At 40.7% G+C, this 25,256-nt stretch overlaps 1 protein-coding gene across 5 annotated transcripts in view; it reads left to right on the top strand.

The window, feature by feature from the left end:
• Positions 1 to 25,256, top strand: part of Kiaa1328 (KIAA1328 ortholog) — a 213,855-nt gene that overhangs the window by 163,876 nt on the left and 24,723 nt on the right. For 4 of the 5 annotated variants that reach the window (XR_009589873.1, XM_021649075.2, XM_060377584.1 and 1 more), the window contains 2 exons: positions 6,063 to 6,244; positions 22,070 to 22,178. Coding sequence is in view for 4 of the 5 variants with exons in the window: in XM_021649075.2 (XP_021504750.1) it covers positions 6,063 to 6,244; positions 22,070 to 22,178 (291 nt within the window). In the remaining variant the exon portion in view is untranslated. Of the gene's footprint in view, positions 1 to 6,062; positions 6,245 to 22,069; positions 22,179 to 25,256 lie in introns of those variants that run through there. The other variant, XM_060377583.1, reaches the window with a different exon arrangement.

Here is a 25,256-nt window from a genome sequence, read left to right as displayed (position 1 = left end):
AGGGTACTCCTTCTTGATTAGCTTCTTTACGTATACAGATTTTAGCACGATTATCCTATATTGTGCATATATACCATGTGTGTCTTTCTGCTTCTGGAATTCCTCACTCAGGATGATCTTTTCTAGTCCCCACCATTTGCCTGCATATTTCATGATTTCCTTTTTTTTTAATTGCTGAGTAGCATTCCATTGTGTAAATGTACCACAATTTCTGTATCCATTCCTCAATTGAAGGACATCTGGGTTGTTTCCAGATTATTTCAAATAAAGCTGCTATAAAATGCAAGGCACTTTAGTTTTTTATCTTAGCCATTCTGGTTGGTACAAGATCAAATCTCAGAGTTGTTTTGATTTGTATTTCCCTGATGACAAAGGATGCTGAGCATTTTTTAAGTGTTTCTCTGCCATTCTATATTCCTCTGTTGAGAATTCTCTGCTTAGCAAACATTCTACCAGGGAACTCCTACTGATAAACACCTTCAGCAAAGTGGCTGGATACAAAATTAACTCAAAAAATCAGTAGCCTTCCTATATACAAAAGACAAATGGGCTAAGAAAGAAATAGGGAAACAATAGCCACTAATAACATAAAGTATCTTGGGGTAACTCTAACCAAGCAAGTCAAAGACTTATATGAAAAAAAACTTCAAGTCTCTGAAGAAAGAAATAGAAGAACATAGCAGAAGATGGAAAGATCTTCCATGCTCATGGCTCAGTAAGATTAACATAGTAAAAATGGCCATTTTACCAAAAGCAATTTATAGATTCAATGCAATTCCCATCAAATTACCAACACAATTCTTTACAAATCTTGAAAGAAAAATTCTCAACTTCATATGGAGTAACAAGAAACCCAGAATCACTAAAACAATCCTCCACAATAAAGGTTCTTCTGGAGGTGTCTCCATACCTAATTTCAAGCTGTGCTATAGAACAACAGTAATAAAAACTGCATGGTACTGACATAGGAACAGACAGGTGGATCAATGGAATTGAATCAAAGACCCAGAAATAAACTCACACACCTTTGGACACTTGATTTTTTTTTATAAAAAAAGCCAAAACCAGACAATGGAAGAAAGTAAGCATTTTCAACAAATGCTACTGGTCTAAGTTATGGCTGTCTGCATGTAGAAAAATGCAAATAGATCCATATTTATCACCCTGCACAAAACACAAGTATAAGTGGATCAAAGACTTTGGCATAAACCTAGGAACACTAAACCTATTAGAAAAGAAAGTGGAGAAGAGCCTTAAACTCATTGGCACAGGAGACAACTTCCTGAACAGAACACCAACAGCACAAGCTCTAAGAGCAACAATCAATAAATGGGACCTCATGAAACTGAAAAATTTCTGTAAAGCAAAGAACACTGTCGTCAGAACAAAACAACAACATACAGACTGGGAAAGGATCTTCACCAACCCTATATCCAACAGAGGGCTGATAATCCAGAATATATAAAGAACTCAAGAAGTTAAAAGGCAATAAATCAAGCAATCCAATTAAAAAATGGGGTATGGAGCTAAACAGAGAACTCTCTGTAGAAGAATATAGAATGGCAGAGAAACACTTAGATGCTCAACGTCCTCAGCCATCAGAGAGATGCAAATCAAAACAACCCTTAGATTTCAGCTTACACCCATCAGAATGGCTAAGATCAAAAACTCAGGTGACAAAGCATGCTGGAGAGGTTGTGGAGAAAGGGGAACCCTCCTCCATTGCTGGTGGGAATGTAAACTTGTACAACCACTTTGGAAATCAATCTGGTGCTTTCTCAGACAATTAGGAATACTGCTTCCTCAAGATCCAGCTATACCACTCCTAGGCATATATCCAAAAGATGCTCAAATACACAACAAGGACATTTGCTCAACCATGTTTGTAGCAGTTTTATTCGTAATAGCCAGAACCTGGAAACAACCCAGATGTCCTTCAGTTGAAGAATGGATACAGACATTGTGGTACATTTACACAATGGAATACTACTCAGCAAATAAAAAACAGGAAAGCATGAAATGGTGGGAACTAGAGAAGATCATCCTGAGTGAGGTATCCTAGAAGCAGAAAGACACACATGGTATATACTCACTTATAAGTGGATATTAGAAATATAATATAGGATAATCATACTAAAATCTGTACACCTAAAGAAGCTAATCAAGAAGAAGGACCCTGGGTAACATGATCAATTTTCATTCAGAAAGGCAAACGGGATGGACATCAGAAGAGGGAGAAAACAGGGAACAGGAAGGAGCCTACCACAGAGGACCTCTGAAAGACTCTACCCAGCAGGGTATCAAAGCAGACGCTGAGTCTCATAGCCAAATTTTTGTGGTACTTTTACACAATGGAATACTACTCAGCAATTAAAAACAAGGAAATTATGAAATTTGCAGGCAAATGGTGGGATCTAGAAAAGATCATCCTGAGTGAGGTATCCCAGGAGCAGAAAGACACACAGGGTATATACTCACTTGTAAGTGGGTACTAGACCTATAAGATAGGATAAACATACTAAAATCTGTATACCTAAAGAAGATAAACAAGAAAGAGGACCCAGGGTAAGGTGATCAATCCTCACTTAGAAAGACAAATGGGATGGAGAAAACAAGTAACAGGACAGGAGCCTACCACAGAGGGCTTCTGAAAGACTCTACCTAGCAGTGTATCAAAGCAGATGCTGAGACTCATAACCAAACCTTTGGCAGAGTGCAGGGAATCATAAAAGAAGGGGAAGTTAGTATGATCTGGAGAGGACAGGAGCTCCACAAGGACCAAATTTATCAGGGCACAGGGGTCTTTTATGAGACTTCTTTCTCCAAGCAAGGAACATGTATGGATATACCCTAGAACCCCTGCTCAGATGTAGCCCATGGTAGCTCAGTATCCAAGTGGGTACCCTAGTAAGGGGATCAGGGACTATTTTTGACATGTACTCAATGGTTAGCTCTTTGAACTCCCACCCCATCCCCCGAGGGAGGAGCAGCCTTACTAGGCCACAGAGGAGGACATTGCAGCCAGTCCTGAAGAGACCTGATAAGCTAGGGTCAGATAGAAGGGGAGGAGGACCTCCTCTATCAGTGGACTTGGAAAGGAACAGGGAGGAGGGAGCTGAGGGAGGGAGAGTGGGATTGGGAGGTAATGAGAGAGGGGACTATGGCTGGGATACAAAGTAAATAGCCAGTGATTAATATAAAAAAAATAAAAATTGTTTAAAAAATAAAATAAACAGGACCTCGTGAAACTGAAAAGCTTCTGTAAGGCAAAAGACACTGTCAATAGAACAAAATAGCAGCTTATAGAGTAGGAAAAGATCTTTCCCAACCCTGACAGAATATATAAAGAACTCAAGAAATTTTTGTCCTCCTTAAAGGAAAAAATAATGTATGTTTTTTGTTAACTCCCCCGCTGTCCCTTTTGGTAGTTTCTGTAGCCAGCTCAGAATGCTCCCCTGACTTAGAGTAGACTGGCAGGAGTGCTGTGCCACTTTGTATAGACAGTAGGATCTTTTCTGTTGGATTAGGACATTTAATTCCCTGTTAATTGTCATATTGTTGTCACATATATTATATCTCAGTACACATAAGCCTGACAGCGTAGTGTTATCAGTTTGCCTTTAAGGATTCATATAATTTTCAAGAAAAAAAAATACAGCCTTTTATATTTATCTACTCATGTACTATTTCTGATGCTCCTCATTCTCTTTATAGATCCAAATTTCCATCTGGTGTCATTTTTCTGTGACTTGAAAAACATCCTGTTATTTCTTGTAGTGCAGGTGTTCTGGAAGTAAAATTTCCGTGTTTAATTTTAAAATGTTATTTCTTCTTTTTGAGGGACAGTTTATGAGATAGAAAATTCTGAGGTGAGAGATTTGTCTTCTTTCAGCATGTTAGAGATATCCCCCTTGTCTTCAGGCCATTACTGTTCTAATGTTAATAGAACATCATATATAATATCATTCTCCTGCATAACTAACATATGTCTCAGGTTGATTCTGTTATAAAATCTACTTACCATTTATGCTTCTGTCTTCATTTTCTAATTTTTGTATCAGCTACTGTAATTTTCAGGTCTAAAATTTTCATCTAGTCTTAATTACAGTCTAAACATCTCTCCTGAAGCTGCCTGTCTGCTCATTCTTTAAGATTTTGTTTTATGTCCATCACTTGATTACTTGACAAACCAATTTTAAATTGAAATTATCATAAATCAGAAATGTGTTTCAGCTTCAGATTCTAGCACCAAGACCTGGGCTGCTCCCAACCACGATCAGAAAAGTCTCATTGAGCAGTGGACAACAGCCAATGGAGAGATGTGTAACTAGTCAAAGTGTTGTATACGTTGATACATAGAACAAAAGAGTAAGAAAGACCAGCACATAATCTGATGAAGTCTAAGGCTCTCTGGTGTGTGGGTTTGTAAATACAGAGGAAAAACAAGAAAAGGAGAGAAAAGAAAAGGTTATTTAGCAGTTAACATCTTAATCATGTAGATGTGGCTTTTCTTTGGAGTTTAGAATTCTGGGCACAAGGGGAAATAATCTTCAAAAGAACAGCCATGATTGCAGAATCCCCTAGGGAGCTTGTAAAAAGAAGAGGGGGAAACAAACAAGGAGGAGATAGGGCTGCTCTCAGGCAGTCTATTCATTTTCTACAAATGGGCGAGACTACAGACATCCTCTAACTAAAACTTTTCTAGATAATGTGAACTACCAGGCTATGAATCAGTTCTAAAAATCAGTATCTTTTTTTGAGAACACTACTTGTGACAGAGCCCCCACTTCCTGCCACATTTGATAAGAAAAAGGCGAGCATGCCTACATTTTTCTTATTAACCTGCCTGCTTATGTGGATCTCAGTATGCTCCACTATGCTCTGTTCTTCCATTGTTTCCATCATTATCATTATCATTAGGACTTTGGCATGCCAATGAAAGTCACTGTTTCCACGCTCCTCCCATCCTCAGGTGTTCCTCCCATCCCTGCTGTAAATAGATTTTGTTCTTCATTTCTTCACTTCTCACACATGACAATATAGCAAACTTGTGTCACCTATTGTAGTTCCATCACAAATACATTAGCTTTGGTGCCTCGCCTTTGTGTTCCTGCCTCTTTTTCTTCAGCCTTCTGTCTCACATTCCTTGCATACTCCACACCAACGTTTTCTTTTTTTTTTTCCCAGCTTAAACTTTTTTAAAAATTTTTATTAGTTACATTTTATTAACTCTATCCCAACTGTATCCTTCTCCCTCATTCCCTTCCAATCCCACTCTCCCTCCCTCATTTTCTCCCTGCCCCTTTCCAAGTCCACTGATAGGGGAGGACCTCCTCCCCTTTCATCTGACCCTGTTTTATCAGGTATCTTCAGGACTGGCTGCAATGTCCTCCTCTGTGGCCTAACAGGACTGCTCCTCCCTTGGGGTTGGGGAGGTCAAAGAGCCTGCCATTGAGTTCCTGTCAGAAATAGTCCCTGTTCCCCTTACTATGGGAAACGAATTGTACACCAAGGTTTTCACATTTTTTTTCTTTGTTTTTGATTTATCTTACACAGCATTGCTTTACTTTTTTCTGCTTTATCGTAGACCATAAAGTTAACTGAAATGCTTATCAGACTACTTAACTTCATTGACCTCTAGTTGCTATATTGTCCCTATGAATGAATGCTGATTTTAATACCTAATATTCATCTTTAGTGCTTAGGAACCATGTTAGATACACACATCTCACTTTACCCTGTTTTCTTAATACTGTAGACATTCTGATTCTTACGCATACTCTGTGCCTTTATTAGCAGTTTCATGGGCTTGAGCCTCTTTTCCAAAACTCTAAATGTACAGTTTGAGGATTAACATCATCAAACTAATTTTTTCTCCAAAACTACTGTAGTGAGACAACAAAATTTACCTTCAGAAAAGCATTTAAATTATATATCAACTAAAACAAGAAAAACATCTTACTGCCATAAATTGTATTGCAACTTATGCTGATTTGAAAATGTTCATGTGATCTGTGTCTTTCCCTGTGCCCTCTATAATCCATTCTTATTTCCTCTTTCAGTTTATTAAAGTTGAAATGTGATGGACAGCTGCATGGAACCTCATCATCCTTTAAAATGTGCCCAAGCTCTCCAAGCAGTGGACAAAACAGGAGGGAGAAGAAGACAGTTGCCTTTCAGTCACATGTGGAGGATGATGCCCAGAGCATATGTCAAGAGAATGATACATGCAGACCTCAGAGAGGTGAGTGTAATGTCTGCAGAAGCAGAAAAAGGAGCTGCCAAGAACCTTGGGAGGTGGCGGGTTCCTGCAAGCAGTGAACACCAGGTGGTTTCTACTGTGCCAGCTGGAGTTAGCACTTCAGATAAACATGTGCCTGCAACGCTGTGGGAGGCACAGCTACTGGAATCTCAAGTCACATCTACACTTATTTCTCATAGAGTACTAATATGAAAATCTGTCCAGTTTGGCCCTCTTTTTAATAGCTGAGTTGAACATTAAGTATGGTTGTAGGTACCAATTGTTGTTCTCAAAGTAACAGAATGAGGAGTTGAACAAATCTCTCCTGGAAAAGTAAGGCATCATAATTGATGCAGAGGGGAAGTCATAAACCACTTTACATTGTAACTAAAACACAACCTCCCAAGTCTCAGCAAATTGTGCCTAGCACTCTTTGAAGGCTAATACTTCATGCTTTAACTGTAGGTTTTTAAAAGAAATCAACTACAAATAACTCTGAAATGATGAAGGAAAGGGGTGTGTATGTGTTTCCCAGCTGGACCTGGAGTGACTTCTGTGCAGCCTATGCCGACAGCCCTAAGGACTGAGTTGAAAGGGAATGAGCCTCTCCTGGATAGGAAACAGGCCTCCTTTGCTCACACCTCAGGACTGCTATCCTGATTTGTGTGTGTGTGTGTGTGTGTGTGTGTGTGTGTGTGTGTGTGTGTGTGTGTATACTCCCTCTTCTACCAGGAAACCTTCTCCCCCTGCTGGTGTTAAGCAACTCACTGTTCATAATCTTGTCAACAACTCTCAGGTTTGCTTATTTGAGAGTGGATGTGCTCTGTGAGGAAATTTTACATGTACCTTTTCCTGCTTTCTCCACATGCTGCCAGCTTTGCTGTGTTCTAGGGGTTAATTAACAGTAACCTAGAAATCAGTCACTTTATCCTCTTCCAGGGCACTGAGAAATAATAATTTTTCAAACTAGCTTCAAACTGGAAACTCAACAATTTCTCTTTGGCATAAGAAAAATATTCTACAGAGCTCCACTGACGACAGACATTGAAGCTTCCTTTTAGTCAATGGTACCTAAGACAAAGATTAAATTGTGAAGACTTATTATCTGAGATAGCCTCTACTGTCTCTGGCAATAGTCTTTCAGCAATGGGAGCTCCTTACCTTGGTCCTTCTTATTATTGCCATTGTACTTCAGAGAGGAGAACCAGTCTGAACTGGTCTAGTGGTTCCTCTGCAAGACTTAGCATAATCTTCTGTTGACTTGCCAGCACAAGTATGTTGTGTGCCAGCACTGAATAAAATAGCAAAAGGAAAAACCACGTAGCACAACAGAGGGACAAATAGTGTGTGTGACTGGTTGAGACTGTTGCAGTTAGAGAGCAGCCCTGAAGACACTTGTCAGACCCTGTCAGGACAGCCTGTGCTGGAGCAGATCTCCCCCTGTCCAGTACAGAAGCCAAAAGCCTGGAAAGGGCTGTTGTCCCCACCCCCCAAAAATCAATTTCTAATTTGAAGCAAAATCATTTTTGACTCACCATGGTTTGTGCGGTGCCGTATGCTGACATTGCAGCACTTTCGTTGTACACAGTGACTCCCGGGAGTGCTGCTAGACAATCGATCTAACTCAAAGGAAGCAGATACATATCCCCAGAGTTTTCAGGAACACTGACATTTGCCATTTTATTTTCCACCAGCTCCCCTCACTCCACTTTTTCTTTTTTTCTTTTTTGAGGCAGGAGGATATATTGTGATAGGGAAAAAATATCAAAAGCCTTCTCATATGTTTAAAAGTTTGAAGTTTTTTAACATTTTAAGATATTCACAGGAACCATGAGGTTTTTCTACTCATGGAAAAGATAGCTTTATGGGGTGTTTTTGGTTTTTTCCCTTCTTTTATGGTCTGCTTGATCACTGAAGACATGAGTTGCCCCCTTGAGCCTCTCTGCCATTGCAGAACTGCTGTGTACAGATACAGAGCAGGGTTATTGCTGTGGCCTTTGCTGCGGCACTCAGCCCAATGGGAAAATTAACTTTGCCAGTGTGCACTGTGGTTCTGGATGCCCTGGTTATTATAGTGCCAGGGACCCAGCACCAACTGCCCAGGCTCCACTGCTTAGTTGGCACCTCTTTAATTGTTTTCCTCTCATTATCATGACAGGATCTTTCCGTATACATTTCTCTTTTCTATCTATTGTTTCTTTGTTGTTGTCCTTTAATCAGGAAGTGCTATACAGGATATTTACTGCAGGACCATTAATCTTTATTACCAGTCTCTCACTCCTTTACCTCTGCTGCTCTCCTCACCATTTTGCTAACTTTATTGACACTAAACATATAGACAGACTCTTGACTCGAAGAGCAAGATAACAAAAATAGGCACATTGTTATCAAAACCAGTTTACAATATAAGCTTTCTCTTTCATCACTGCTTAGAATGATGTATTTTAGTTTAGTTTTTTTTCTGAGTTATGGTGAATGGGAGATGCTACTTTGGAAAATCTAGCTTTTAGAAGGCATGCATAGGGGAACACACGTTCTGCCTGCCTCTCCTTCTTGCCATGCCTCAGCAGCCATTCTAAAACTGCTTTTACCTGAGCAGTGACTGATTATTTGTTCCAAGAGTCCTGGGGACTTAGGGTGTTTCCCCTGCGATGCTGACCATCTAGCTAAAGCTGAGCCACAGAGCATAAATTCAGAATGAAAATATTAGATTATGGGGCTTGACACTGCCTTTTCTGAACTCTGGCTGAAAGCCATTCCAAAGGTCCCTGCTGTGTTTGGGGCTACCTCCTGCTTGTTCCTGTCATGGATCTCTGAATCCCTTAACATCTGGGGCAGAGCCTCACTCCAGAGTAATTTCAGCTTAGGTAGTAGTGTTGGCCACACTCTTCATTTTTTTCTTTGAGAATTTTCTTAGGCTAGCCTTACGTAGTGGTTGAGTTCCCTGAGAGGTTCTCAAGCACATTTTTTTTTTACTGGAAAGTTATTATTATAAATGTCACTGAAGTAACCAATGTCTAGTATTCCCAGTGATGTCTGTAAGTGAGCCTGTAGTGATGCAAGCATCATGACCACCCATGGTAGATAAACGCAAAAGAAAAAATTAATTATGTTGGAAGAATCAAAATACAGAAGCAGTTTTCATGTGGCCTCTAAGGATCATTTACTTATGTTTCCTTTATTATTACTGTCATCTGTATCTTATATTTAATCATAAGAGAATGAACTTATTCCCAGAAGTGTGAAATAAGAGATACACTAAGTGTTGAGAGCACACAGAAGACGAGCACACTAGAATGCTATGTGGACAGTAGACAGTAGACAGTAGAGTAACTCATTCTATCTAGTTCACTAAAAAAAGTTCAAGTTTAAGAGCCTATCTTTGAGAGTTAATCTTGCTGTAATTATGGAATATTATCACTTAAAACAAAACACCTATGTTTCCCATCCTCTGTAATTGAAAGAAATAATTCAAAATAACTTCTACTTTACCAATTTGTTATATATAACTTGATAGCTTCTATCACTAGACAATAGCTTATATGTCTCTATGTCTTAACATAGCTCCACACATGGAGCTATGTTTATATATTCTTTATATATTCATTGACTGAATTAACATAGCATTAAATATATTGATTTTTCTTTTTCTGCTCTCATTTTATTTTCCCAAAATAAGGACCTAATCAGTACTAGCTTTTGACCTCAATGTTTATAGTGATTTAGTGACTTAAGCAAATTTTTTTCCTTCATCATCAAATTCCTTATGATGATTGATTGCTAATGTAAAAAAGAAATTCTATAGTGAGGCCTTGAAATAGCAGTTTCTGAGAAGTCAAGAAAACCGTAATCATTATTTCATTTTCTTTTCTTTTAATTGAGGTTTAATTATATATAGTAGAGTTGCACAGGTCTTAGATGAACACTTTGCTAAGCCTGACGATTGTTTATACCCATGCAATCACCCATTCATATGTAGTGTATTTCCCTGACCACCAAACGTTCTCTTCCTCAGACCCTTCCCTGGGCCTACAGAGGGCTTTCTCTCACTGATTTCCCATAGTCCTTTCTGTGTATATGCTTCCTGGGTGTGTCTTCTTCTTCCAAAGATACCACTTTAGCAATCATACTGGAGTAGGACCCACCCATGTGACTTCATTGACCCCTGATGACTGCTTCAAAGGCCCCATCTCCAAGTAAAATAAGTTTCAAAGAATACTGGGGACTAAGACTCAGATGTAGCTATGTCCATAAACAATGTCTTTCTTTCTGTAAATATGGCTTGTTTTTGTTGTTGTTGACTGCCTAAGGGTTCCATTCCTAGAAATAAAATGGTAAAAGTATATGCATACCTCCGGGTCCCAGAGAAAGCAGCCTTTCAGACATTAAGTGTGATATTACTGGTACTTTTTTTGGTTATTTTTTTAAAATTAGGTTGAGAAAGTACCTTCTAGATGGTTGAGAGTATTTGTCATAAATGGGTGTTTGATTTCATCAAATATATTTTTTTCTACAATGGTTGAGATAATACTTGTGTTAATTTTTGCATCATATGACCAGACACCTAAGGAACAGCAGTTTTAGAGAGCAAGGATTTTATTCTGGCTCACAGTGTCAGAGATTCCAGTTGGCTACCACACTTGGGCAGATATCATGCTGAGAGGGCCATAGGTAGAGATTGTACCTCATTTCTTGTAGGAAGCAGAGAAAGGGACACATGCTTTTCACTCACACGCCCATGACTTACTTCCTCCAGATAGGTTCCACCTTCTAATGTTTCTGGAACCTCCAGAGATAGCACACTAGCTAGAGAACGACCTTTCAATACCTGAGCTTTTGTGGGAACATTTCCTATTCAACCATAATCATATTTTTTATTCATTAATTTGATTATTTGCTGAGATATTGGGGTATACAATGTCTTTGTGGTTGTTGTTGTAATGATTGTGCCAAATTTTCATATTATAACATGTCAATGGAAACATTGAAGTAGATAACATAGGTGCTCATCCTCTCCCAGAAATACTGTAGACACATTATTAAGAATCCACCTCATCAAAACTCTGAAGAGAGGAAAGGCTTTATAGAAGCATGATAAGAGAATGTTGTGCTGGTACAACCACTATGGAAATCAATCTGGCGCTTTCTCAGACAATTAGACAAATAGTCCTACCTCAAGATTCAGCTATACCACTCCTACACATATATCCAAAAGATGTTCAAGTTCAAATTTGCTCAACCATGTTTGTAGCAGCTTTATTCGTAATAGCCAGAACCTGGAAACAACCCATATGTCCATTAATGGAAGAATGGATACAGAAATTATGGTACTTTTTCACAATGGAATACTACTCAGCAATTAAAAACAAGGAAATCATGTATTTTGCAGGCAAATGGTGGGATCTAGAAAAAATCATCCTGAGTGAGGTATCCCAAAAGCAGAGAGACACACTTGGTATATACTCACTTATGTAGACCTATAAGATACGATAAACATACTAAAATATGTAAATGTAAAGAAGATAGACAAGAAAGAGGACCCAGGGTAAGATGATCAATCCTCATCTAGAAAGACAAAGGGGATGGACATTGGTAATATGAGAAAACAAGTAACAGGACAGTAGCCTACCATAGAAGGCACCTGAAAGACTCTACCTAGCAGTGTATCAAAGCAGATGCTGAGACCCATAACCAAGCCTTTGGCAGAGTGTAGGGAATCATATGAAGGAAAGAGGAATTAGTATATCCTAGAGGGGACAGGGAGTCCCACAAGGTCCAAATATATTTGAGCACAGGGGTCTTCTATGAGACTGTTTATCCAACCAAGGACCATGCATGGATATAACCTACAACCCCTGCTCAGACATAGCCCATGGTAGCTCAGCATCCAAGTGGGTTCCCTAGTAAGGGGGACAGGAATTGTTTCTGATATGAACTCATGAGCTTCCCCTCCTCCCTGATGGGTGAGCAGCCTTGCTATGCCACAGATAAGGACATTGCAACCATCCTGAAGATACCTGATAAGCTAGGGCCAGACGGAAGGAGATGAGGGAGGGAGGGGAGAATTGGGAGGGAAAGAAGGAGAGGGCTACAGCTGGGATACAGTGAATATATAAAATTATTTAAAAATAAAATAAAATTATAAAAAAAGAGAGAAAATGTTGTGGACTCTTAGCATTAAGTAACATCTACCCTAGGATGGCATCAGTCTTGAAGATGTCAGCCTAAGCACATATGAAAGACTCTGATTTCGGGGAAAGCAGAATCTTGGGTTCAGATATCAAGGGACTATTTTGACAAGTCTGTAGATTCCTCAAAAGGCTGACAAAAGTACTGCTTTGTGTTCTGCCTAATGCATTGTCAAAGGATACTCTGTGAAAACTTTGAAAGCCAAATGAACATGCTGCAGCCTCCTAGGATTAGAGAGTAACATTGAAACAAAAACATACAAGGAGCTACAAGACCTAGATAAAATGAACACACAAATTACCAGACTTTACTCCAAAAATAAAGAATGAAAATGCTTATGAGGCATCAGAATGGCTTGAGGTGGCCTGCTACCTCAACTTGGCGTGGGTTTGGATGGCCAAGGCTTGGAATTGCCTCAGCTTGGGGCATCTGCTGCCGTGGTCTTTAGGGTGGCAGGTCACCTCAGCTCCAGCCTTACAGCGAATTTCACCAAATCTTTAAGAATTAAGGCAAATGCTTTCACACTCTTCCATAATACAGAACCAGAAGGGAAACATCTGAACTTTATATTAAGAGTCCCCACCAATGAGAGCAGACCCTGTACCTTGCCTGGGCAGCACAGTAGTGCTGGCCTTGGTTAAGGGTGAGGGAGTTGAGCCAGCCTTGAGGATAGAGTGAGGGAGAGCTGGCCCAGCCACTTGTCTGTCATGAAGTGATGTGCAGTGATGATCTTCCCTTCTTCCCTCCCCCACTCCCGCCTTGCCCCTCACACCTGCCGCAGTGGAGAGAACTCGAGTCATGAGAGCAGATGAGTTGACCCTATCCCTCCTGCTCTGCCCTCCATAGCACTCAGGAGAGTGGGACCCTATACCCCAGAGACCCTATACCCCCTCTGGGCAGAACAATAGAGCTGGCCTTGGTGGAAGGGGCATAGATGAGAGCTGGCCTAGAGGATAGAGCAAGGGAGAGTGCGCCCTGCCACACATCTAGCATGGGTGCAGGGGTGAAGCACTCCTTGTTCCACCTTGCCACCTGCAGTAGACAGGAGAGATGACCCTGAGGTTATGAGAGCCAGAAAGCTAGCCCTGCCCTCCTCACTGGCTGTAGCTCTCAGGACAAAGGGCCCTGCATGGAGAGGTACAGTGAGGCAGCCCTGAGGACATGAGAGCAGGAGAGATGACCTTGCCTTCTGCTGATGACAGCATGAACATTGCCTGAGCATTGTTGGAGAGCTCATCACATTGGTGGTGCAGATAAGGGAGAGCCAGTGGGCTGACCAGATCAGCTACCACCCAGGCCCAGATGCAGAGCTCTGAATTGGCCCACCCCAAAATCTATATCAGATGTGTGAAAGGGCCAGTCCTGCTGTTCCTAAGCTGCAGGAGCTCCATGATGATGCAGGGCAACAACAGGAAAACAGGACAACCTGGAAGAGTCCCCATGAGGATCCAATATTGGTGTCATAGAAGCCAGAGATCTAGAACCAGACCAAAGACTCACTGCAATGAACATTTGCAAGTAAAGATGTATGGACAGAGGGATGTACTGTGGGACACACTATGACATGCTACAGCTTCAATGTGCTTTTCTATGCTTTGCTTTTGTTGTTGTTGTTATTCGTTTTGTGTTTATTTGGGGGGTTGCAAAGACAAAGAGTGCATATGAAGAGAGGGATGTTGAGTAGGACTGGGATGCATGAAATCAAACACACACACACACACAAAAAAATCAATAAAAATTTGACAACAGCAACAACAAAAAGAGTGCCAGGGCTGAAACCAGGCAACCATGAAACAAACTGTAGACCAATGTCTGTTATAAATATGCATGGAAGTAACCCAAACAAGAAAAGTAGCAAGCTGAATGTAGCAGCATATTAAGAAGATGATAAATCATGACCAAGTGAGATTTAACTCAGGAATGCAAAGGTGATTCAATTCAGAAAAATCAATCAATGTAATTCACTACATTAGCAGAAAGAAAGCAAAATCACATGATCATCTCTGTCAACGGGGGGAAGGGGGGAGGAAACCATTTAACAAAATCTTTTGTAGGAGATTTCCTAAGCAGTAAGAGCAACTTATGCGTAAAACCTACATAGAATATCATATTCAACTGTGCCTTTTGCCTACATACTGTCTTGGCTTGTCTTCTTTACTTTCACAGAGTTGAACATAGTGACTAGCTGTATGACCCACAAAACCTAGGATGATTGTTGACCTTTCCACAGTGCTGGATAAAGAAGAAGGAGGAAAGATGTGGGGCACAAACTGGGAACATTTTTAAGGACAAACTGTGACTGGCACATGTAACAAACCTGACCGCACAGAGGCATAAAGAAACTGGGTAATAATGTAATCTAGCACGCAGCTGAGAAAATAATAATAGTGCATTTCAGCAAATAACTGGTAGCTTCTGTCACAGCCCTATTTTTCATAATCACCCCAAAACAGAACTATTCCAATATTCACCCATAGCATCAGTGCATAGCACAGAAGAGGACTTAGCAAAGAGAACAAACTACACACACACAATCAACAGAAATAAACTCTAAGAACTTATTTTAGTTTTCATAAAAATCAAAAGCAACAATGCAAAAGAAATTTTTAAACCAAATACATACATGTTAAAGCTGTAGAGAACAGAAAAGAAATAATAAATAGTACTTGACCCTAAGGAACAAAGAAAACATGGCTGGGGACAGAAATTGGAGTTGTCCTAGGCACCAGGGTGGCCATCTGATCTGGGAGAGGTTGCACCGTGTGTGTGTGTGTGTGTGTGTGTGTGTGTGTGTGTGTGTGTATGTTGTATATATGTATATGTATGTATGATATATATAATTTTCCTAAAGCTAAAATGAACAAATGATACAACTCAGCTATTTTTTAACAGAGTCCAGAAACAGAAATTCTTAATCTTTGAACACCAAACTAAGAAAAAATTATCAGAAATGTTAACTAATGGATGGGCACAGAGAAAATGGATGGGTAGATAGAAAATTACCCCATTTGTATGTATATGCAAAAATGTATGAGTATGTTCACACATGAATAAACACAAGCATTTATATAGAAATTTGATTAGCCTAATGGATAGCATACTTCTAGAACTTAGTGGGTTTAAAAAAAAGTATAACATCTTTATATAAGGTGGTGTATCTGTGAATACATGAAGGTACAGCATTGCTGGCACACTTAATATTAAATCAGAATTTGTAGAAGGAACAATTATAGTTAAAAACTAACATGGCCTTTGAAAGCTTAACTTTTTGTTATTTATTTATTACAGTTTATTCACTTTGTATCCCAGCTGTAGCCCCTCCCTCATTCCCTCCCAATATCACCCTCCCTCCCTCTTCATCTCCTATACCTCTCCCCCAGTCCAGTGATAGGGGAGGTCCTCCTCCCCTTCCATCTGACCCTAGTCTATCAGGTCTCATCAGGACTGGCTGCATTGTCTTCCTCTGTGGCCTGGTAAGGCTGCTCCCCCCTCAGCAGGACATGAACAAAGAGTTCATGTCAGAGACAGTCCCTGTTCCCATTACTAGGGAACTCATTTTGAGACTGAGCTGCCATGGGCTACATATGTGCAGGGCTTCTAGGTTAATTCCATGCATGGTCCTTGGTTGGAGTATCAGTCTCAGAAAAGACCCCTGTGCCCAGATTTTTTGGTTCTGTTGCTCTCCTTATGTAGCTCCTGTCCCCTCCAGGTCTTTCTGTTTTCCCCTTCTCTCATAAGATTCCCTGCATCCTGGCTGAGTCTCAGCGTCTGCTTTGATACCCTGCTGGGTAGAGTCTTTCAGAGGCCCTCTGTGGTAGACACCTGTCCTGTTTCCTGTTTTCTCCCTCCTGATGTCCATCCCGTTTGCCTTTCTGAATGAAGATTGAGCATCTTACCCAGGGTCCTTCTTCTTGATTAGCTTCTTTAGGTGTACAGATTATAGTACGATTATCATATATGTCTAATATCCACTTATAATTGAGTATATACCATGTGTGTCTTTCTGCTTCTAGGATACCTCACTCAGGATGATCTTCTCTAGTTCCCACCATTTCATGCTTTCCTGTTTTTTATTTGCTGAGAAGTATTCCATTGTGTAAATGTACCACAATGTCTGTATCCATTGCTCAACTGAGGAACATCTGGGTTGTTTCCAGGTTCTGGCTATTACAATTAAAGCTGCTACAAACATGATTGAGCAAAAGTCCTTATTGTATACTTGAGCATCTTTTGGATATATGCCCAGAAGTGGTATAGTTGGATCTTGAGGTAGCACTATTCCTAATTGTCTGAGAAAGCGCCAGATTGATTTCCAGAATGGTTGTACAAGTTTACATTCCCACCAGCAATAGAGGAGGGTTTTCCTTTCTCCACATCCTCTCCAGCATGTGTTCTCACTTGAGTTTTTTATTTTAGCCATTTTGATGGGTGTCAGGTGAAATCTCAGGGTTGTTTTGATTTGCATCTCCCTGGTGGCTAAGGACATTGAGCATTTCTTTAAGGAAAGCTAAAGTTTAAAAAAAAAAAAAAAAACTTTGAGAAGCCAGTTGGTGGTGGCAGTACAAGCCTTTAATCCCAACACTTAAGAGGCAGAGGCAGTTGAATCTCTGTGAATTTGAGGCCAGCCTGGTATATACAGAGTCAGTCCCAGGACAACCGGGGCTACACCAAGAAACCTGTCATTTTTTTTTAATTTTTAAAAAATTTTTATATTAATCACAGGTTATTTACTTTGTATCCCAGCCATAGCCCCCTCCCTCATTCCCTCCCAATCCCACTCTCCCTCCCTCATCTCCTCCCTGCCCCTTTCCAAGTCCACTAATAGGGGAGGACCTCCTCCCCTTCCATCTAACCCTAGCTTATCAGATCTCTTCAGGATTGGCTGCGATGTCCTCTTCTGTGGCCTAGCAAGGCTGCTCCTCCCTCTGGGAGTTGGGGAGTTCGATGAGCTTGCCATTGAGTTCATGTCAGAAATAGTCCCTGTTTCCCTTACAAGGGAACCCACTTGGATACTGAGCTAACATGGGCTATATCCGAGTAGGGATTCTAGGTTATATCCATACATGGTCCTTGGTTGGAGAAATAGTCTCATGAAAGACCCCTGTGCCCTGATATATTTGGTCCTTGTGGAGCTCCTGTCCTCTCCAGGTCTTACTAACTCCCCCCTTCTTTCATATGATTCTCTGTACTCTGCCACACATTGAGGCAGAGGGGCACAGGGGTCTTTTCTGAGACTGATACTCCAACCAAGGACCATTGAGGAATGGATACAGAAATTGTGGTACTTTTAAACAATGGAATACTACTCAGCAATTAAAAACCAGGAAATCATGAAATTTGCAGGCAAATGGTGGGATCTAGAAAAGATCATCCTGAGTAAGGTATCCCAAAATCAGAAAGACACACATGGTATATACTCACTTATATAGACCTATAAGATAGGATAAATATACTGAAATCTATACACCTAAAGAAGACAAACAAGAAAGAGGATCCAGGGTAAGATGATCAATCCTCACTTAGAAAGACAAATGGGATGGACATTGGATATAGGAGAAAACAAGTAACAGGACAGGAGCCTACCACAGAGGGCCTCTGAAAGACTATACCTAGCAGTGTATCAAAGCAGATGCCGAGACTCATAACCAAACCTTCGGCAGAGAAACCTGTCTTGAAAAGCAGAAAACAGGCAAACAAACAAACAAAAAGTTTGGGGAGTTAAAAGACAAAACAATAAATTTGACCTATACCTGAGAGGCAATATTCTTGACCTTTTGGGGATCCCATATCCTTCAGATTTTGATGAAAGCTATGGTCCTTCTCCCCAGAATAATAAGTGAGCACATGTATGAAAATTGCTATGCCTCCTTTTCCTTTTACCTTCCTAAAGTACATCCTTGGAATAGGGAAGTCCCTTGGATTCTCTGAAAGTTCCATTCTTCAGTTTCACTCAGTCACATATCACAGAACCATCTTTTACCTGAAGTGTCAAAACAAAAAAGACTAGCATTTTGTTCCAAGATAATGACTGAATATTCACAATCTGTCCCTACCAAAAAATGTCCTTTTCCCACTTTGCTCACTCACAAACCCCTTCAGTTGTCACCCACAAACCCCTTCAGTTGTTTCTAATTGCTACCTGTTTTCATTCTCCTGCCTCCATTCTGCTTGCTCTAAATTCTTTGTAATATTAAATTCTCCAATTTTTATTCTTTCTGTCCTTAAGTCTACCACCAGGTTCATCTTTCCAGAGAGTAGTTTGGCACTGTGTTGGTGGTGTTGTGTTTTCTTTTTCAGGCTGTCTAACAGAGTAGCAGAAGGTCTGTGTAGTAGACCGGATTGTGTTTAAACCAATGTCACCCTCATCAGCTGTGCAGTGCTGAGCAAGTGCTTGTTTTCACCTGCACTTCCATAACACAGGGACAGTAGAAGAGCCTGAGACTGTTAAAAGAACTGAATATACTGCTTTATTGGTTGTACTTTTATGCTGGCCTCTACCCATCTGTCAGTCTCAGGTGTTGACTGTTAATTTCTGGTGCCTGCTGGAGTCCTGGGATGGGGAGAATCCCCTTGGCAGGGTTCTGAAGGAGATTTCGGCTTTTTGAGTATGGTCAACTTAATGGTGGTACTTCTCAGGAACTGTCACAGTTCACCTCAGGCATGTGGACCTGTGTGGTAACTGGTGTTCAGGAAGGCTCTCCTCTTATCAGAAGTCCTGGAGACAGCTGCCCTGCTTCTGGGTTTCTTGCTCTGAATCTAGTGAGCTGCTACTTCTGCTCTTAAGCTGTATTTGCTGGGCGTAGCCCTTGTGAAGAACCACGGAGTCCACGGAGTCCCCGGAGTCCCGTCATTTAGTCAGTTTAGCTAGAGATAACTGGTCACAGCTTGGAGCAGTATCTGAGGGCTGCTCCATTGGCTCTCAGGCTTTTGTAGGTCTGAGGTTAGAGCAGCGTGCCCCAGTACCGTAGCTGTAATCAGTGGAAGTTGAGCACAGCACTCATGTGTGCAGTAGAAAGCCAGAACCTAGGACCTGTTGGAACCCAGAAACTTTTCTGGAGCTGGGTGTCCTGAGGGTTGGACCTGATGTTTTCCCCCCGAGTCTATGGTGTTTGGGGATCTGCAGGTCCCTCTAGGACGGCAAGTAGAGCATGCAGGCACAGGCGTGTGCACAGCTCCACCTTGCTGGCAACTGGGTGACTGGGTGTCTGGGCACTTGAAGGAACCTGGGAAGTTTTCCTGAGACCTTTTTTTTGGGGGGTGGGGAGCGGGTGTGGGCTGAGTGCTCTGAGGTCAGACCTGCTGCTCCCCTCGCTGTGGGCTTCATCCGACAGAGAAACTCAGTTTCTAGGGCCCTGGGGCCCTCAGTTTTGTCTGGGATGGTGAGTCAGGCATGCAGGCAGGACTCTGTGCTGGCTGCTAAGCACTTACTTTGGGCTGGCACCTGGGCGCCCAGACCCGGGTCCTTTTCAACAGATTATCTGGGTGACCTAAGGTCTATCCCGATCACTTCTTGCACCGTAGGGTTTTCTCTCAACTGGAAATCCCAGTCTCTGGTATTGTGGGGCCCACAGTTCAGTCTGGGACAGTGATGAGAGCATGCCGGTGCGGCGTATAGTTCTGGGCTGGTGACCCAGACCCTGGCAGGACCCAGGAACTCTTCCCTGGTTTAGCTGAGTGATCTGAAGCTGATTGAATCCCACCTGTGAGGTTTCCTCTCACCTGGGAAACACGATCGCTGGTGTTTTAGGACCCAGAGTTCTGTCTGCTGCTCACTGTGCAGATCCTGGCCTGATCCTACCCCTGCACAGATGTAGCCCATGGCAGTTCAGTGTCCAAGTGAGTTCCATAGTAATGGGAACAAGGATTGCCTCTGACACAAACTGATTGGCCTGCTCTTTGATCACCTCCCACTGAGGAGGGAGCAGCCTTACTAGGCCACAGAGGAAAATGATGCAGCCACTCCTGATATGACCTGATAGACTAGGAGCAGAGGGAAGGGGGAGGAGGACCTCCCCTATCAGTGGACTGGGGGAGGGGCTTGGGTGAGGAAGAGAGAGGGAGTGTGGTGTTGGGAGGGGAGGAGGGAGGGAAGGAGCTACAGGGGGGATACAAAGTGAATAAACTGTAACTAATAAAAATAAAAATAAATTTAAAAAGAACTGACTAAAGATAGTCATTAGGAAGGGATCAAGTCATAAGGATATTTAATAAATATTTCTTGAATAAACTATATATTCAACCTTCTGAGTTTTGATGTGATGCTTTTTTAATGTAGGCCTCTGCTTCAAATCCCAAGCTCTCCATTTCTTGCTTTCAGACTTTTGCCTTGAACGTCAGAGTATTCCTACTCCCCAGTACTGTGATCTCCTTTCTTAATGCCACACACTTTTCACAGTATGTACATCCCACCTGCTGCCTGGAAATAGATGCAGGTCCCTGCCTTACTTTCTTTGTTGCCCTAGGCCAGCCACACAAGGTCCCATATCTTTCATTTTCCTTATTTGTCAATTTGCTATCAATATAATATTTATGATAAATATTATATTATTTCTTTTCATAAAAAGTTTTTATGAAAAATATTTTCTTGTAAGGTAAATCTGGAGATGGAGAGGGACAGCGTAAGATCGGATCCAGACAGGAAGTTAATATCAATCTCACATATACTCAGAGGAGTGTTGGGAGAAAAGATAGGTGCTCTGCATTTTTGGCATTTTAGGATCTGCTATTCCTAACCCTCCAAAGCTCACTCCATGTTATGTAGATATTCGCTCTTTCCTACAAAAAAGAGTGGATCTTTCCAAATAAGCTTGTAATGCATACTCGGCCGCAGTTTCCAAGCAACCAGAAAGAAACGGTGACAGAATTCTCACAGTCCTCCAAAATAAATTCAGAGATATCTTGTGTTGTTGAAAAGTAATAAATATAGAAATAAAACCAAAAAGAAAAAAAAATGCCTCCTTTTAATTCTATCATTTTCTTTGACATCAGGAAGAGAAGAGTAAGAAATCAACTAATCGGTACTCCCAAGAAAGGACCGGGCCAGATCAGCCCGTGCTGTGGGAAGATAAATTATTGCTTAGGAATCTCTCAGGACCCTACAATGATACGTTGGTCATGTCTTTCACGTGATACACATTATAGTCCAATACAGAGTTCTTTAAAAGAAACGGGATATTTATGTCCTAAATGCTTTTAAAGAGAATTCTTCAACTTGAAAGGTCTGGAGATGCAAATGTATCTGCTTTGCATTTTCTGTTTTTTCAACAAGATTTTTGTTAATAATAGTTAAAAGGAACAAATTAAAACAGTTTGCCTTCTTAGTCATTTTCATAGTAAACCCAGACCATCAGAAATATGACAGGCAGATATGTCTTAAAAACAAAGTACATTAGTCTGTTATTGCACAGATGGGTGGATTTTGTTTGTTTTTTAAGTAAGGCAGTGTGAATCACTGATATTTATAAAAACCAACATAAGGAATTTTTCATCTGTCATTGTTCTATTTTGGGAGGAAGGGGGGAAAGCAGTGGTCTGTCTTTGATGCATTGGCATGCCCCAAATGGTCTACTTTGTTACTTGAAGTGAACTTTTCATTTCCTTTATTGAATATTCAAACTATTTCCCTTATTGTTTATACAGAGACAGTGACAGGAGTTAGAAAAGATGCATCCACATCTCCTATGCCAACAAGAAGCCCTAAGGGCCCTGTGACCCCATCCTTGTCATCACCCCAGCAAAACACCTCAAGGTGAGCCTAAAAGACTCTTTGACTTGATGTTCTTTATAAGCGTGTTTATAAGACTGAAGAAGTCTGGACAGTTTTAGTGATCTTACTCAATAAGCACTTATTATGAAGCTGTAGATTCAGAGTTCTGTTCTTCCTATTCATACTTTTCTGAAAGGGTCATGACAGTTGGCAAGGATTTCCATAGAAACCCAAAGCATCCTGTCCACAGAAACTCTGCTTAGCAGTGAATCCTTCTCAACTGATCACAGATAGTATAGTAATATATTTGGTCTACAACTCCATGTGACTAAATTCTGAAAATCTCAGTGGATTTTGTGCTAAAGGAATTTTAATGTCCATGTATACCAGAGACTTTAGAAGGGCTAATTATGTGATCAGCCATTTCTGGAGTTAGGGAAAAAAATATGTTATTTAAAACTTCTCATATTAATATAACAACTCCCATATTACACACTTCAGACTCAACATATAAAAGCATCAGTTTCAAAAGGACTTGGTTTATATTTCCTTGGTGATAAGGTTGGTTTGAGGCACTTAAATCCCTCACATCTTATCGCATGAATATAGTTTTAAGGTTTAATGTATAGTTTAATTACCTAAATTGTTTATCTCAAGGCTGATGATTTCAAAGGCATACTGTAAAACATTCTTTGGTTGCTGTTTGTTCGAGAAAGGAAAGAGCTATAACTCTTCCTTCTATAGAGCTGGCTTTCATTTGGGTCTCATATAAGTACTATGCTACACAAGACAAACCTACACATTATTGAGATGTGTTCATTGTAACTGTGGCTCTTCTCGGTATTCCTTTAATTCTGGAGGCAGAGAGGTAAACACCACAGAGGACCTGGGAAGGGATTGGCTGCTGTCTTTTAGTGCTGTGTACCCAGAACTGTGCCAAACTCCCTGAGTCAGTCCTCAGAGCCTATGGAGATAGAACTGTCCTCCTTCCATTTTAAAATTGGGAAACTATGACTCAGAGAGGTTGAGTGAATTGTTCCCTAGCCAATAAAAGGCAGGACCATTAACTTAAGTAGTGTAATAGCCAGCATTGACCCTCTTTCTTGCTTTTATTTTTAATGCTGTTGCCATTGGAAGTTGCCAAAGAAACATATGAGTTGTAATTTTGGACAGTGGACAGGGTATGCTCTGTTTTGTACTACTTCACATTTGATTGGAAGCTTGTGCTCAGAAGCTTCCTATCCCATGGGGATTGGTTTTGCTGAGTTAGAAATGGATAATACTTTTGATTTCAATCTCAGTGAATTTTCTTACTGTTAATATTTAACTAGCTTTTGGTTGGTTGGATGGATGGATGGATGGATGGATGAATGGATGGATGGATGGATGGATGGATGGATGGATGGATGGATGGATGGATGGTTAGATGGATGGATGGATGGTTGGTTGGTTGTTTGGGTTGACTGGTTGGTTAGCTGGTTGGTTGGTTAGTTGATGAGAGGGTTCAATGGCCAGGGCTTCATATGTGGAACCCCAGCGCTCCAACAATAAGCTACACTCTAGCACTGAAATGTGATCTTTAACACTACTTTAATATATTTTTGAAGGTTGAATTTCAGTTTAAAAGGAAGCATGAATAAGAGAAAGAAAATGTTTCTCTGTGAGGGTTTTGTAAAACATGCTCAGCATAAATTTTCTGAATGGACCATATCAGTGTGGTAGAGTGTTAAAAGGCCTGGTTAAATTTGCTGCGAATACTCTTATTTAGAGATGTTAAGAAAAGGATTATTCATGTGCTGGCCCTTAATACTGCTGATCAGCTAAATATAGATTCTCAGGAGCTTTGTAAATAATAAGCATTTGGCTGACTAAAAGAATATGAAGCACACCAGATCCTATCTCTAGAGGAGTTCACAGTGGCTTATCATCAGTGTATTATACGAAGTGCCGCGTAAAAAATGATACACTGTAAAAATCAGTTACCAGGACAGCCCAGTGGCACTTCTCCATTGTCAGAATCCAGAGCATTGAATCATTCTCATTTCGAAGTATATGCTAGTCATTTTTTATAGACTTTTTTAGTTATGCAAACTCTGGTTCTTCCTCCCACAAATCTTTGAAGAGGAGAATAGATCTAGATCCACACTCACCCTAAATTTCAAGAATGTTTACGATTAACAGAGGCTTGCAAAAGATGACAATATGGTGTGGTGCTGGGTGAGATACATTTTTCCTTTGCATGTACAGGAAGATAACAGTCATGGCAGTTATCTTTCCCATTCATGGTATAGGTTTTTAATTGTTCTCTCTGCTGGCTGTCAATATGTGAAATTTTCATTCCCCATTCAAGATGGAAAAAGTTTGTGGCTGAAAATGTTAACATTTGCATTTTTATTTGTTGATTTATTTAAAGGACAGCCTTTCCTACAGCAATCCATCACTTGGTGACACCCCAGATATGAATAATGTAGTGTACACTTGCGGTTTCAATGTGTACTAAGTGCTTGAGACAGTAAAGGAATGTTAACTATGTTGCAAATGTAATATTTACCAACTCATAAAGTTTATTGCTTTTGAGGTTTAATAAAACTGACCATAGAACATTAATATCACTTATTTTGATTTTAGCTGGGCAACTTTGTATGTAGAAATACTTATCTATCTCATGCTAACCAAATAAATATGTAATTTACAGCATAAACAAAAAAAGGATTATAGCCTTCCCTGTTGGGAGCCATAGTGCTTCTTTCTCTCCATTTCACCTGTGACTCCAGCAATAGTTGTGCACCTCTCATCTGTCAGGGATAATTAATAAGGACAGTGGTTCTATGGGCCCAAGAGAATTGTGGAAGGAAACAAAATGATACTGTTCACTTCTGCTTGGTAAGAACCCTGCACAGCTCAGTCCGCCTGGTGAGATGACTGGAAAGGCTTTCTCCTCTCATCGTGAGCGCCATGTCGATACTTGAACCTTAGCTCTGGAAGACAGCTGGGACGATCTCTGCTGCTCTGAATCTGAGTCACTCAATTCTTTATCCACCATGAAGTCAGAGTCAGGCAGGTTACCCTTTTCTTCTCAAGTGAATTGTTAGGAGCACAAATACACTTTTGCAACTTTTC

Source organism: Meriones unguiculatus, chromosome 2 (assembly GCF_030254825.1).
Source record: "Meriones unguiculatus strain TT.TT164.6M chromosome 2, Bangor_MerUng_6.1, whole genome shotgun sequence".
Classification (NCBI taxonomy): Eukaryota; Metazoa; Chordata; class Mammalia; order Rodentia; family Muridae; genus Meriones; species Meriones unguiculatus.
The sequence above is the reverse complement of the archived record's forward strand: the minus strand, read 5'-3'. Positions and strand labels throughout refer to the sequence as shown.